The 16,850-nt window shown below is 40.4% G+C and overlaps 1 protein-coding gene across 7 annotated transcripts in view; it reads right to left on the bottom strand.

Moving 5' to 3' along the window:
• Positions 1 to 218: 218 nt before the first annotated feature.
• LOC112136846 overlaps positions 219 to 16,850 on the bottom strand; it is a 65,246-nt gene continuing 48,614 nt past the window's right edge. For 6 of the 7 annotated variants that reach the window (XM_024258769.2, XM_024258773.2, XM_024258774.2 and 3 more), the window contains 2 exons: positions 13,275 to 13,333; positions 219 to 373 (listed from right to left, as the gene is read on the bottom strand). In XM_024258769.2, coding sequence (XP_024114537.1) covers positions 325 to 373; positions 13,275 to 13,333 — 108 coding nt within the window. In that variant the 3' untranslated portion in view covers positions 219 to 324. Of the gene's footprint in view, positions 374 to 13,259; positions 13,334 to 16,850 lie in introns of all 7 variants that reach the window. The other variant, XM_024258772.2, reaches the window with a different exon arrangement.

The following is a 16,850-nucleotide window of genomic DNA, read 5'->3' as shown; positions in this document are numbered from 1 at the left end:
TGACTGATGATTTCAGTGCCTCACGGAGCTGTTCGGAAACATTATAGCATTAGAGTGAACATGAAAACAATCATTACCATAAATCTCTTAATCATTTGTCAGAATCTGTATTTCATTTTCTTTCATTCCTCTTCTTGATGAGTAAGCATGCATTTTTTTTGTTCTGACCTACTGACCTCCTCACCTCTCTGCAGCATAACCATGGTAATCAAATGGGACAGTGAATGCATTTGTTTTCTGCTCAATATTTTATTTCTCAACAAAAAATATCCCAAACTCAAAACAAAAATTTAAGTACTTAAAGACAAGAAGTGATTAAGTTCTTCAAGAGGATTGCAGCCTGCTTGCCCGGCGACCATCTAGAGACTTTAGCCTAAGAAATAAAAATAAATAAATGAATTTTGTGGTAAAACAGGATCACATAAAAATACACAATTTAAATAAATAATTTTAAAGGCCTTTAAGTCCAGAACCAGTTGTAAATTTGCATACACAATTTAATGATTAGTTAAAAGACAACTGAATTGTGAACATTTAATTAAAAAAAAAGAAACAACACCATAACAGTCAAAAATGGAATTGAAATGGAACAATTTGAAATAAATATATACACCATTAAATTATTAAATAAATGTGACATTGATTATTTGAATTCGGCCTTAAATAAATAAAATTGGAAATCAAAAGATAAATGTTGATATATATATGTGGCATTAAAATATTAATATAGCTGTTAAATATAGCCTCAAATTTATGACACAATCATTTCAGTGTCCAGAATGGCCTAAAAGAGACCAATTAAAATAAATATATTTAAAATGAAATTATTAAATAAATGTGTCATTATTTAAAATTTGCACAAATCAAGGTGTATATAAAGGTGTATATATTTATTTTATAAATTGTCCCATTTAGTCCTCTATATTCTATTGGATTTATAATTGTTTTAGATGACAAACAAGCATATCTGCACCTGCACCAGCAAGTATGTTTGTAGTAATGAACTTCTACAAAAGAAATTGTAGGAATTCTGGACCATTCTTCCAGAAGCTCATTGTTCAGGTCACTGATGCTGGTGGAGAAGGTCTGGCTCTCAGTCTCTGCTGTAAGTCATCCCAAAGGTGTTCTATGGGGTTCAGGTCAGGACTCTGTGCAGGCCAGTCCAGTCCAGACTCTGTCCTCCATGTCTGTATGGACCTTGCTTTGTGCTCTGGTCACAGTCATGTTGGAAAAGGAAGGACCGCTCCAAACTCTTCCTACGATAGCATAGAATTTTCCCAAACGTTTCAAAGTTTCTTTCACTGGAAATAAGAGGTCTGAAAAACAAGCCCACACCATCATTCCCTCTCCACCAATGCAGTCTGAAACGTCCCGTTCTCTTGCAACCTCCAAACCCAGACTGCTCCATCAGATTTACAGATGGAAAAGTATGATTCCTCCCTCCAGAGAAGGCTGCTCTAGAGTGCAGTGACAGCGTGCTTTACTCCACTGCATCCACGCTTTACATTGTACTTGATGATGTGTGTCTGGATGCAGCTGCTGCCATGGAAACTCGTTCCATGAAGCTCTCTCTTTGTTCTGTACTTGCTCAGCGAAATCCCCCCCAGCCGCTGAGCGTGCACTCGCCCGCGCTTACACCACCTCCTCCACCACCTACAATAGAGAGAACCTCAGAGCAGAAAGTCAAAGCAGTGACAATCCTCCAAATCTTGCTCCAGGCGTTTTGTTGTCATGTCTCTGTTTCTTTAATGTCTATCTGGGTGTCATTTTAATCCAACCGGAGAAAAACCGCAATGATTAATTTCTCTTTCATGATCATGTTTGGCACATCCGGGCTTTGAAGTGGACGCTACCCACACGCCACTCCCAAATCCAAGTCCCTGATTTGTCATTGTGATGCCTTTCTACGATCATACTTAAAAATGTTGAACCGTAGCAATGTATGCAGAGGCCAGGAACTCTGGTGTGCATACGTTTGCATTGACTTTATATTGTCTCTGTCCGCTTGATTGCTCACCAACACGGCCAGTGTGGAAGCACCTACATACACACACACAAAGGCGCGCACACACTGTCATGATCTAGTGCTTTGGTTTTGTCATGTTCTGTTTTCCGTCAGTCTCACCATGTTCAGGTTAATCATCCACAGCCGTTTTTGTTTAGTTGATCAACCTCAGTGTATTTAAGTGTCTGGTTTTCAGTTTCTCATGGTCAGGTCATCTGCTCTGTTCTGTCACGTCACTGATTTGTTCTCCTGGTTTTGTTATGTTTGAGTTTATGTAGTAAATCTTTGAGTTTTGCCACCATATCTGGTCTCCTGCATTTGGGTCCTTCACCACCATCCCTGACACACACTCGCAGGCGCACCAGCATAAAAAGTTGTCATCTATTATCCAGTTTCCTAAATTTAGGCACAGGCTGTGACAATTTAATTTTTGATATTTTCTGCAGCGATGAACATGTTGACGAGTTTGAATCAATTTTTTACCGATTAATCCTACTATACTGCTCCCAAAAATTAAAGGAGCACTTTTTTTATTGGGCCTGGCATGAATTGAGTTAAACCTGTCTGATTATTTACTAGTTGGTTAAGCAGCTGAAGGCCTCGTTAATCAATTTCAGCTGTATTGGTGTTTATGGAATTAACAACAGGTGCACTTCAGTGGCAACAATTAGAAAACCCTCAAAACAGGACTGGTGTTACATGTGGAGGTCATTTTCAAGTTTCTCCCTCTTGATCTTTTTTGGGTGGTTTTCCACTTGTGTTGATTTTTGATAGACTCCATGAAGGTGGCCTGAGGGCCCGACGTCCTGTAGTGGGCCCTGTGCTCACTGCCCAGCACCGTGGAGCTCCATTGGCATTTGCTCAAGAACACCAGAATTGGCAAGTCCGCCACTGGCGCCCTGTACTTTTCACAGACGAGAGCAGGTCCACCCTGAGCACCTGTGATAGACGTCAAAGAGTCTGGAGAAGACAAGGAGAACGTTATGCTGCCTGCAACGTGGTTCAACATGACAGGTTTGGTGGTGGGTCAGTGATGGTCTGGGGAGGCATATCCATGGAGGGACGCACAGACCTCTACTGCCTAGGAAATGGTGCTCTGACTGCCATAAGGTATCCAGATGAAATCCTTGAACCCATTGTCAGACCCTACGCTGGTGCAAAAGGTCCTGGTTTCCTCCTAATCCACGACAATGCCCGGCCTCATGTGGCAAGAGTATGCAGGCCGTACCTGGAGGATGAAGGAATTGAAACAATTGAATGTCCTTCACCATCCCCTGACTTAAACCCAATAGAACATCTCTGAGACATTATGTCTGGGTCCATTAGGCTCCGCAAGGTTGCTCCTCAGACTGTACAACAGCTCAGGGATGCCCTCACACAGATCTGGGAGGAAATGCCACAAGACACCATCCGTCGTCTCATTAGGAGCATGCCGCCACGTTGTCAAGCATGCATACAAGCTGGTGGGGGCCACACAAGATACTGAAAAGCATTTTGAGTTGCAGAAATTAAGTTTAGGAAAAAATGGACTAGCCTGCAACATCTTCATTTCACTCTGATTTGATGTTGTCTACACAATTGAGCCTCTGTAGGCTGAAAACTTTTATTTCCATTAAAAGACTTGGCATCCTTTTGTTCCCAAGACACTGCCCTGTCGTTATTTGTATAGATATCCAACTTAATATTGAGATCTGGTGTATATAATGTGTTTCTTTAAAGTGCTCCTTTAATTTTTGTGAGCAGTGTAAATATATATATATATCCTCTCACCCTCCACGGGTGGTTTCTCCTCTTAGCTCGAGTCCTCTACTAGAGTCCTGGGAGCTTGAGGGTCCTGTAGTATCTTAGCTGTTCCTAGCACTGCTTTTTCTGGACTGAGATGTCTGAGGTCTTTCCAGGGATCAGTTGTAGCCACTAATCCAGTTTGGAGGTTACAGCCCAGAGTGCTCCAATTAACACGGTCACCACTGTCACTTTCACCTTCCAAGCTTTCTCCAGTTCCTCTCCGAGTCCCTGGTATTTCTCCAGTTTCTGATGTTCCTTCTTCTTGATGTTACCATGACTTGGTACTGCCCCATCCACCACAACGGCTTTCCTCTGTTCTTTATCCACCACTACAATGTCTGGTTGGTTCTCCATTACCATCCTGTCCGTCTGGATCTGGAAGTCCATCAGGATCTTTGCCCTCTCATTTTCTACCACTTTCTGAGGCATTTCCCATTTTGACTTTGGGGTTTCCAGTCCATATTCTGTACACATGTTTCTGTATATTATTCTAGCTACTTGGTTGTGGTGCTCCATGTATGCTTTCCCAGCCAGCATCTTCCACCCTGCAGTTCTGTGCTGGATTGTTTCATCTTTGCACAGTCTACACCTTGGGTCTTGTCTGGTGTGGTAGATCTGAGCCTCTATCGCTCTGGAGTTCAGGGCTTGTTTCTATGCTGCCGGGATCATAGCTTTTGTGATGTCCTGCAGGCCAGCCCTCTCTAGTCATTGGTAGGACTTCTTGATATCAGCCACTCCAATTATTGTCCGGTGATACATTCCATGCAGGGCCTTGTCCTCCCATGAGGCTCTGTCCTCCAGCATCCTCTGCTTTCCATTGTCTGAGACATTCACTGACTTTGGGTCTTGAACTTGACAATTCATGCATCTTGGATGTTTCTTCCTCCTACCTTGCGGCTAGTATACAGTCTCAGGGTGCTGGATTTGGGATGGAACCCTCCATGTATGGTGAGGAGCTTTTGAGTCTTAACATCCGTGGTTTGTATCTCTTCTTTTGACCATCTTTTTATTCCTGCAAGGTAACTGTTTATTCATTCCCATTGCTTTGCTCCCCCTTCTGCTTTTAATTTTCGCAGATTATTTTCCTTTTTTCTTTTTTTCAATCGCACCAGCAATAACTTTTGAATACTTTTAAACCATCGGGTCGGATTTATTTTTCTTTTTTACTCTAAACAAAAGGACTTTTTTCCTGCATTCCTCTTAAAACATTATCTTGAGCACTACGTGTACTTGGCCTTCACACAGCTGAAGCCTGATATACGGAGAAGCAGCTAACACAAGGTTAACTAGCAGCAAGATGCCTTCCCTTTCAACAAAGGATTACCAAGACCTTCTGGAGAAGATTACAGCGCTGGAAACAAAGGTTTGCTACATAGCAGTGAACGTGGAGGTAAGTGGACTTTATGGAAACAACACAACTTTGCCACTACCTCATCTCAGCAGAGTAGAGAAAGCTAACACGCAGCTAAATGGCACACATTCTATGGAGAGAAAGACAACATCTGTGGACAATAAAAAACAATCGAAAGATAATCCTCCCTGGAACCATCTTGGAGCAAAGCCAAAGAATAAGTCCAACAGCTGGAGAATTGGAGGACATGGGAGGACCGACCCCCCGTGGAGAGCTGTACCCTCTGAGGCTGACTGGCCTTCTCTTCCTACGAGACAGAGGACCTCTTCTACTCCCATACACCGGAGGAAAGAAGGAAAGAAGCCAAGCATGAACGGAGCAAAGACCCTGCAAAACAGATTTGCTCCACTGTCAGATGACCCCGGATTACCCAACAACCATCCACTGGAAAGCAGCACGAGGAGGACCTGTAACCCATCAGAAGGTAAACGGGCAGGAAGAAAGCTGAAGGCTCGGCCTGAGACTCTGATTGTGGGTGATTCTACTGTAAAAGATGTTCATTCGGTCTGCAGCAGGAACACTAAAGTCCTGTGCTTTCCAAACGATATGGTCAGTGACATGCAGGAGAGAATACTGAAAACTGTGGCAAAGTATCCGTCAGTACAAAACATTGTACTACACACAGGGTCAAATGATGTGTCCAAGCAAAAATCTGAAGTTTTAAAGCAAGACTTCACTGGACTGATAAGAACTGTGAGCTCCATGAAAGCAAATGTCTTTATCAGCGGTCCCATTCCAACAATTCGAGGAGGAAAAGAGAGATTCAGCAGGCTGTTGGCACTGAACAGGTGGCTTTCTGCGACATGTGGTGACACCGGAATCCATTTCATCAACAACTTTCACATTTTCTGGGAACGCAAACATCTTTTTACAGAAAATTGATTCAGTTTAAACAAATCAGGAGTTAAACTGTTCTCCTCCAATCTCTTCTACTTCCTGCGTCATGCCAAGACTGAGATAAATTTATCTCAGTGTCAAGGCCAGACACAGACTGGATCCACACGAGGAATGGAGCTGCCCCCACTGGAGGAAAACATCAAAAACGGGAAACCTGCCTCCGAGCACCGGAGGAGGAAAAACAAAGAGGACGATGGACCCTCCCAAACACCACCAAACCAACAAACTCCTGACGGTTCTCCCTCCCCCTCTTCACCCTACCTGAAATTCACCGAGCAGATGATGGAGCGAGTCGGGATTGGGCTTCGATCTACCCCTCTGGCCAATCCATTTTTGTCCCCCATAACTCTGTCACCAGAACGTTCGAAGGGTCGACGTAAAGCCCCACCCTCTCCTGTACAACATCATATCCTGTCCCTGCAGTCAGATGTTTGATGTGTTGAGGGTCCAGGCTGTGGATATAACAACAGTCATGATGTTCTCCAGAAAAACCTGGGACCCTGTTCTCTAGAAACACACACTGTTTCTGTACTTGTCACTAACAGGATGAATGTAATCTGCCCAAAACGCAAACAAAGGACTTTAAAAGAGGTAAACATTTCCTCTGCGCCTTTCCAGAAACAGAAGGTAAATGAAAATATTATTACTCCTAGACCTCTCAAGTTAGCACTTTTAAATGTCAGGTCTTTAGCAGGAAAAACATTTTTAATTAATGATTTTATCACTGAGAACAAAGTTGATTTTATGTTTTTAGTTGAAACCTGGTTAGATGAGAATAGTAGGGGAGCAGTTCTCACAGAGTCGGCTCCTCCCAATTATGGTGTTATCAGTGAGGAAAGAACAAGCAGAAAGGGCGGGGGGGTTGCAGTTTTGTTCAATGAAATGTTTCAGTGTAAAAAGTTATCTTTTGGAAACTTTCCATGTTTTGAATATGTAGCCCTACAGCTGAAGGCCTCACTCAAAACCATATTTATAAATATCTACCGCCCCCCTGGATACTGTCCAGAATTTAACCTTGAGTTTAGTGAACTGCTGTCTATAATTTGTCTTGATTTTGACTGTATAATCATGGCTGGAGATTTTAACATCCATTATGGAAATCTTGAGAACAAAGCGACTAAGGACCTGATAAACACTCTGGACAATTTCGGGTTGACTCAACATGTAACAGAGCCCACACACAACAGAGGGAATATTCTTGATTTATTGATTTCCAAAGGTCTGAACATCTCTAAGGTGACTGTATGTGATTTAGGTCTGTCTGATCACTGCTGTGTTTTCTGTGAGAGCACAATTCCAGTACACACAAATGTTTTGAGGGAGGAGATCACAAAACGGTATATAACTGAAAATACTAGTGAGATGTTCAATCAGATTTTCTCTCTGACTCCTCCCCTCTCAGGGGATTCAGTCAATGAACTTGTTAATAGCTTTAATTCCAACATGTCAAATATCATGGATAGTATTGCTCCCAGTAAGGTGAAGGTGATCTCTGGTAGGAAAAAATCTCCATGGAGAAATTCCATTCTGGTAAAGAACGGAAAAAGAGAATGTCGGAAATCTGAACGCAGATGGAGAAAATCTAAACTACAGGTAGATTATGACATCTATAAAGAGAAACTTCACTTATATAATTTACAACTGAGCAATGCAAGAAAGTCCTATTTTTCTGAAATTATTACCAAAAACTCCCATAATGCTCGGGCCTTATTTAATATAGTCGACAGGTTGACAAAACCCCCTGTGTCAGTGGCACCAGAACTTTACTCCACCAAAGCCTGTAATGACTTTGCCAAATTCTTCAGGGACAAAATCATAAACATTAGACAAACAATTGTTTCACCAACTACAAGTTCAGGATATGAACCCTATCCACTAGAAACCAGTATAAACCCAATGGCTCAGTTTCAACCCATAAACAGTAAAGAACTGCAGGACATTCTATGTCAACTGAACTCCTCCTCCTGCTGTCTGGATATTCTACCCACAAGCTTTTTCAAAAAAGTTTCAAAGATCCTGGAACCAGCCCTGCTCCAGATTGTCAACTTGTCATTAACATCTGGTGTTTTCCCAGAACCACTGAAAACAGCTGTAATCAAACCTCTCCTAAAAAAGGACAGTCTAGACAAAACTCAAATGAACAACTACAGACCGATATCAAACCTGCCATTTTTAAGTAAGATCATTGAAAAAGCTGTTTTCCATCAGTTAAATGAATTCCTAATAAATAACAACTGCTATGATGTCTTCCAGTCCGGCTTCAGACAGAACCACAGCACTGAAACGGCTCTGACCAAAGTGACTAATGACATACGTTTGAATACAGACAGTGGAAATATGTCAGTGCTAGTTTTACTGGATCTCAGTGCTGCGTTTGATACAGTCGACCACGCAATACTACTCAGACGACTGGAAAACTGGGTGGGTCTCACTGGGCCGGTACTAAACTGGTTCAAAACGTACTTAGAAAACAGGAAATATTTTGTGTCAATTGGTAACTTCACTTCTGAGCCAATAGAAATTACATGTGGAGTGCCCCAAGGCTCCATCCTGGGACCACTTCTATTTAACATCTACATGCTCCCACTGGCCCAGGTTATAAAGAACAACAACATTAGTTACCATAGCTATGCAGATGACACACAGATATATATTAGACTGACACCAGGAGACCGAGGCCCTGTACAGGCTCTTGGTAAATGCATTGAGGACATTAATGACTGGATGTGTCACAACTTACTTCAATTAAACAAAAACAAAACTGAGGTTATTGTCTTTGGGGCTAAAGAAAAAAGGTTAGACGTCACTACAGAGCTTCAATCTATTCAACTAAAAACTACCAACCAGGCCAGAAACTTGGGTGTAGTGATAGACACAGACCTAAATTTTGATAAACACATTAAGGCAGTCACTAAATCAGCCTATTATCATCTCAAAAATATCTCAAGGATTAAAGATCTGATGTCTAAGCAGGACCTGGAGAAACTAGTGCATGCTTTCATCTTTAGTCGACTTGATTACTGTAACAGTGTTTTTACAGGACTACCAAAAAAATCCATCAGGAAACTGCAGCTTATTCAGAACTCTGCTGCTCGGGTTCTCACAAGGACCAAGAAAGTAGACCACATCAGTCCAGTTCTGAGGTCTTTACACTGGTTACCTGTCTGTCAGAGGATAGACTTTAAAGTTCTGTTACTGGTTTATAAAGCTTTGAATGGTTTAGCACCAAAATACATGACTGACCTCCTGACCCAGTATGTACCAGCCAGACCTCTCCGGTCATCTGGATCCGGTCTTTTATCAGTTCCTAGAGTCAGAACTAAACATGGAGAAGCTGCATTCAGCTTCTATGCTCCACAGATCTGGAATAGACTTCCAGAAAACATTTGATCTGCTGAAACACTCAGTGTATTTAAATCCAGGTTAAAGACTCACCTGTTCTCAGTTGCATTTGATTAATATGTATTCAAAAGTCCGCACTGTTTATCTATGCTTGTTTTAAATTAAAATCTTTGTACTTTCTTTTAATTTATTTTAATGATCACATTTTTACTATTTCTTTTGATTGTTTCTTTTAATGTTTTATGTAAAGCACTTTGAATTGTCTTTGTACATGAAATGTGCTATACAAATAAACTTGCCTTGCCTCGCCTTGCCTCAGGACTTGCCTTACTCAGGCCATGTCCACACGTAGGCGGGTATTTCTACAAACGGATATCTGCTGACCTCCGTTTTACAAAAAGTGTTGCGTCCACACATGATCGTTTTAAAAATAATTCCATCCACACGTCCCCGCATACTTGTGCTCTTGGATGCGGTTATGAGCTTGCCAGAACAGTAGTTAACGGTGTTTCCATTAACTCTGAAATTTAGCTAATTGGAATTTCGATAATAAATCCTCCTAATGGAAACACCACAATTTCGAAAAAACTCGCATTTTTCGAAAAAAAAAAAAAGTTTTGCGCTTAGAGGAGGTGGTTTTGGGGGCGTATCAAAACAGACCTTTTTCGCAAAACTGTTTTGGAAACACTTTTTTTGAAATAGATGCGCCTCTGTGTGTCTGTCCTGAGCGCAACACGCGGGCGGCAGCAGACATCAAACAGCTTCATCTGCAGCTACACTTCTGCAGTTTGGGGCCTGAAGATGCTGAAGTCTCGTTTGAGGAAAAGCGCGAGTGCAGGGACAGAAACTTAAATTGATCTCGTCGTGTTTTTAAAAAGGAAAAGGTCCAGCAGCTTACTTGCTGGAATGGTTATTTTTTTAAAACAGCTGGACAGGTTTCTCACCTGAGACTGTTAACAGACTCTGCGCGGCACGCGCTCTCCAGACAGAGCTGTGACGTCACCGCAATCTCCTTTTTTAGTGAGTCAAATAAAAAAAAAAAAAAATAAAAAAAAATTGTTCTCATTCATTGTCATGTTTTTAATGACTTATCCCACCACCAGTGTATGAATGTGTGTGTGAATGGGTGAATGGGTCTGTGACTGTGAAGCGCTTTGGGCCCTCGGAGGAGGGTAGAAAGCGCTATACAAGTATACGCCATTTACCATTTACCATTTATCGCGTGAGTTGGTTTTTGCTTTATCGCAAAATGATGATTTAATGGAAACAGTGTCATTTCAAAACATTGCTTTTTTCAAAATTCTAAGAATTTCGATAAAGTTTTGCGCAAATGTGTAATGGAAACGCAGCTAGTACTGACGTGTATGCATTAATTGTCGCAAAAAGTGACGTTTAAAACGCAAATCACCGTTTATTCATGTCCACACTCAGACGCAAAACCGGAGTTTTCCAAAATCTTCACTTTGGCCAGAGTTTTCCAAATGTACCGTTTTCAGTGACTTAAATCTTCGGTTTCGTGTGGATGATAGGCCAAAACATATAGAAATATATTCGTTTTAGCAGAAACCTGGCTACGTGTGGACAGGGCCTCATTTTTGGAGGCATTTGACTGTTGCAGCTTTCCTTGTTACCATTTGTCTTTGGAATTTCCAAGGTACTTGTAACTGTCCTGAATGTCTGCTGTTGTTCCTTCTGGGAGTGAGACCCCTTCTGTGTGGACTACCTTGCCTCTCTTTGTCACCACCTGACTGCATTTCTCAACCATTGACATCCCAGTGTCAGTACTGTAGATCCTGGTGGTGTGGATCAGGGAGTCAATGTCGTGCTCACTCTTAGCGTATAGCTTGATGTCATTGATTTTATTTGCCTTGATTTTAAGATTCTTGTAATGGTTTATAAATGTTTTTTGTGGTCTTGGGCCTTCTTATATCAATGATATTCTATTAAAGTATGAACCCTCTGAGGTCTTCCTGCACCGGCCTGTTAGTTGTTCCTAAGGGGAGGACCAAAACTTATGGTGAGGCTTCGTTTCATCATTATGGTCCTCACCTCTGGAACAGCCTGCCGGAGAGTCTCAGGGCCGCAGAGACCGTAGAGGTTTTTAAAAAGAGGCTCAAGACCCACCTTTTTAATTCTGCTTTTAGTTGATCTTATCTGCTTATTTATTAAATTAGTTGTTAATCATTTATTTAGTTTTTTTATTCATTTGTTTATCTTTCTTCTTTGTGGACTTTATGTAATATTTTATGTATTTAATCTCAATTTCAATGTTATTTATTTCATTTATTTTACATACATTTTATGTATTTCATTTTATTATATTACTGTCATTTTACCCCCAGTGTTTCCTGTGGGTTCTATCATATCAGGGTTTGTCTGCTTGGTCTGGGGTCGTTGCCGTGGTTCTCGCCCTTGCGGGGGCGGCTGGAGTCCTGCACTGCAGCCTCACAGCTGTGGAATCCGTTGCTGTCCCGGTCTGGGTGGGCGCCGTGGTGATGTTCCTTTGTCCGAGCTGGCTCCTGGCATGATAGAATCCTCCATACCATCTCCTCACAGCAGAGCCAAGCCTTAAGTTTATTTTATAAGTTTGTTTTTAATTTATTTTAAGTATTCATTGTGTGAGGGGTCATGGGTGTATGTGTTATGGGGAGGAGGGGTGTGTGAGTGAAGGGTGGGTTGGGCTTTTACTGTGTATGTTTTGTTTTTAAATGTGCAGCGCTTTGAGTTACTCTGAGTATGAAAGGCGCTTTAATAAATAAAGATTGATTTGATTTCATTTGATGTGCTTGGCCTGCAAGATCGGCTCGGGGGCTTGTGACTTGATGACTTGTAAGATTGTGATTGATCTGGATTAGTAAAAGTGTTTTTAACCTTTTTTGAGCCAAGGTACACTTTATCCTTGACAAAAATTCTGCGGCACACCAGCATCCAAATATGTAAAACAGTAGAAACTCTATAGTCTGTACTGAGGTTCAGTCCCTCCACAATCTCACAACAATTTTGTAATAATTCAGGCAGAAAAGCTGGAAGTTGTGGCTGATTTTCCTAAACGTTGTAGTAAAAATTGTGATAGTTTTCAATAATAATTTTCAACTAAATCAGTTGAAAAATGTGCTTAAGTAGTTGTTTTTTTTTTTAAATGTATTAATAACTTTATTAATTTGCACTTTTATGTGACCTTAGAGAAAAAAAAAACATTTGTATATTCTTTCCAAAGAGTGATTTATTTTTTGTAAATATTTCTTTAAATGTTTGTGCCAGAACAACTGTAATTTCTGAACAATTATATGATCACAACATGCTTGTTTTTTTTCTCAAAAAAACATTCACGTTTATGCTCAATTGTAACACAAAAAGTAAACATTTTGAACTTTTATTAATTTGTATTTAGTCTTCATACAAAATGTAACTTTAATAAAAAAAATTTTATTTATTTTTTGGTGAATAAATTGTTTTATTTAGTAGCATAGTGCACAGGTGCTGTCACTTTAACCAAATGCATTATGGGAGATGCAGTGCAAAAACTGACACTGATGATGGACAGACTCACGTCTCTGAGCTTCATTATTTTCTTTGGGATGTAGTGGAACAGGAGATTATCATCATGGATGTTCAGCAGACAAATATGCAGCAACTGTGATGCTGTCATGTTAACATGGACCAAAGTCTGAGGGATGTTTCTAGAACCTTGTTGAATCTATGCCACCAAGGATTAAAGTGCTTCTAAAGACTAAAGAACATTGAATGCCTAGATGTCCAAACATGTCTAAACCTAATCACAACCTCATGGACTTTGGCATGGTCTCCAAAAATACTCACGCAGATCAGACCCACCTTTTCTGCAACCTCTCACAGAAACCTTCAATGCGTTGCTTCTCTGTCTGGAAAAAACTCTGCAGGACAAAAAGGAACAAATCTTTCAGAGTCAGGTTTGAGAATATATAAATGAGCTCTAATTTATTTGACCATCTGAATGTTTAAGAATCAATGTATCTTTGAAAGATTTTTAAACAACTTGGCAATGATGATCTAGAAAAAAAACAGGCTTTTATTTTCTCCTCATTAGATCATTGTAGTTATCCTTTGAGGTGTTCCATCACAAATCCTTTCAATTGTCTCCAAACTGTAAAATTCATTTGCAAGACTGAATGGAAATCATGCAAGAAGCACACTGTCAAATTCAAATTGAAATCAACTTCATTTCTATAGCCCCTTTCATGCATGTATAAATATATAAACAGCTCAAGGTACCGTAAATAAAAACATAAAACAGTATTTCACCCATATGGAATTAAATAATTAGGTAAACCCCTTAAAATAAGGAACACAGAAACAAAGAAATAATATAGAAAGTATTATTAGAAAAGCTAAACAAGCAGAGCCCTAAAGAGCCCCTCGAGGGTGCTGTACACCCTGTCCCCCTGTTGGCTGGGGTGTCGGCATGCAAGCAATGCGACCACGTCCTGCTCGCCCCCAGCACCTCCTGCTCAAGAGTCCCCAACCTCTGGGCCCAATGAGCCCAATCGGGCCCACCAGGCCAGGAAGCTCGGAGAGCCTGAAGGGAGGCCAGACAAGCAGGCCCAGTCCTCCAGGAGCCCAAACATCCCAGCCAAGAATGTGACAACACTCATATACGAGAGTCGAATGTAGAAGTAATACATAAAATAGCTAGAATATAAAAATGTTCTAAGTAAAATAAGTTAATTTCTAAAAGTACAAAAAAGGATTAAGGCAGCTAAAATATAAAATTATAAAAATTAACATTACATAGAAAGTACAACTTGAGCAACAAGCCTAAAACAAATAAATACATGGTGAAATATGATGTGCAATATGAGAGTACAATACTAGATCCCAAATACTATATGCTTAACCCTTCCGCTCTCCTAGGCTTGTTTACATTGAAAGTGGGGTCATCTGGACCTCACAAGACAGTGCGCTGAACTTTTTTTTTCAATGATTGTCAATCTTTACTGGTGTCCAATGCAGACATGAAGTCTTGTCCACCTTTATCATGAAAGGGCTAACACCTCAATGTAAGGGCAGGGTCATCTGGACCCCATTTTAGAGCACGAAGGTTAAAAGCTGAATTAAATATGATAAGGAAAATACTACGGAGAGTGACACAATGAATCCTCCTGTTTGTGGAGATTTTGTTTTCAGATTCAAAAGCCATTTTTGACCACTTGTGTGTTTTTGTTGTCTTTTTTGTCCTGACTCTAGGGACCTTCACTAGCCTGCACCTGAGGACCTGAGAGCTCTTGGAGGTTCATAAGCTAAGCGCAAATCTGATATAAAAGAATAACCAAGACAATGAACACTTTCATAAACTATGAAAAGAATCTCAAAATCAATCCTAAAGCTGACAGGGAGCCAGTGCAGAGTTTTCAGAATCGGTGTAATGCGCTCCCTCTTCCTGTTCTCATTAAAACTCAGCAGCCGAGCTTTCCTTTGCATCAGAAAGAAGTGCATTACAGTAATCAATTCTTGATGGTAAAAAAGCCTGAATTAAGATTTCAGCACTGGCTCTAGAGAGAAAGGGTGATATTAATATTCTTCAGAGGATGAAAGTTTTAGTTACCTGGTTCACGAGCTTGTCAAAGCTAGATTTGCATCTAGGATCACACAGAGATTCCTTACTGTGTCAGACATTCATACGGTTGGTTGTCAGATAAACTTGGACCCTTTCTCTCAGCTTCAGAACGATAACCAGAACCTCTGTTTTGCCTTGGTTGAGCTGCAGGAAGTTTTCTCCCATTCACATTTTGTGTTTTTGTTTACTAAGTTGATTGAGCACTTTGCTTAAAAAAATGTTTTTGCTGTGGAAAGATTTTTTTCTTTGAAACTAGCAGTCTCTTTAATACAAAGCCCCTGACCAGACATGGGTAAAAAATTATTTTGTTCCCACAAGTTATGACGGATTATTAACTCGTTCCCACGATCTAATTAAAGCGTTTAACGAAATAATTAATTCGTTCGAACGAGATCTTTAAAATAAAGAAAATCATAAAAAGGGACTCTTTTTCCAGACGGACCGGAAGTAGTTACCAGAAGTGGAACGCGCTCTTGAAAACGTTTAAGTGCGCCGCAGTGTTTTTTTTAATGAAGAAAAAATTGACCAAATTGACACGCAAGTTGGTCAGACAGTCTATCCCCATGGAGATTATATATGGATAAACGCATCATTCTGAGCTCCGGGCTGAACCACCGGGGCCGCCGTACTGGTGAGTCTGCTTTAGCTAGGCTACGTCCACAACCAGCTGCAGTCCACGGAGCATCACAGCAATGCCTTTTGTCTGTGCAGCCTTCAGATGGAACAACCGGGGCTCTTTTGAGAGCAGATCATGTGGGATTACCTTTCACAAGTAAGTTCTAACAATATTTTTATCATTAGAGCAGTTTGTATAATCGTAAACAACGTTCCGTGGTAAACAAAGTTGTGCTAATGGTAGAAACTGTTCCTGTTATCTGTTTTAATCTTAAATTATTTTGTTCTTCACAATAAAAAAAATGCTACAAGAACATGAAGAAACATAAAACATGATTTTCATCAGAGTGGGTCTTTAAAAGTATATTTTATTAAGATTAACGCAATAATTCAGAGTAAATGTTTTCAATTACTACCCGTTTCTGTGTATTATAATGTATTATGGATTAGTTAGACATTTTCAAAGGATTTTTTAAGTAACTAAAAGGCACTTTTTATCAACATATTGATAAACCATTTTCTGTTGAAGACTTCTGTCAGTAATCAGCTTTGTCAATGAGGACATATTATTAGCAATGATTTCTGAACGAGTTTAGCCTTGTTCTAAAAGTATCTTGAATCTTGAATCGAAGCCGCTTCATCCAGAGCCATCAGGAGCTTTTCTTCAGCTCTGTGAGCATCAGGTAGAAACACAACAATAAGAACTGCCATAAAACTATTTTTCATCTGTTGTCCATGGACAGGTGGTAATTTGTCTTTCTCAAAACATTAACAGTAAAAATACAATCTAAACATAAATATGAAGTACAACATCACTAAAAGAATAACTATTCACAGGTCATTTTCTAAATAAACTGCTCACAAAAATCAAAGGAGCACTTTAAAGAAATACCATAGATACGTCAGACCTTAATCTGAAGTTGGATATCTATACAAATAACGACAGGGCAGTGTCTTAGGAACAAAAGGATGCCAAGTCTTTTAATGGAAATAAAAGTTTTCAGCCTACAGTCTAAACTCTTGGCCGTGGACCACGCCCCCGACACCATCCTGCATCTCTGAGTGAGAGAGATTCCTGCTGGGTTGTCTGTCCTTCTGCTCCTGGTCGTGGACTGCACTTCTGCTTCATCTTAACTGTAGACTTAATCATCACTCGTCCCTCAGCTCTATCTGAATGAACTCTTTTAGATTCGTAGTTGTAG

The sequence above is a fragment of the Oryzias melastigma genome, linkage group LG4 (assembly GCF_002922805.2).
Source record: "Oryzias melastigma strain HK-1 linkage group LG4, ASM292280v2, whole genome shotgun sequence".
In the NCBI taxonomy this organism is placed as follows: domain Eukaryota; kingdom Metazoa; phylum Chordata; class Actinopteri; order Beloniformes; family Adrianichthyidae; genus Oryzias; species Oryzias melastigma.
This window is presented reverse-complemented; position numbering and strand designations above follow the sequence as displayed.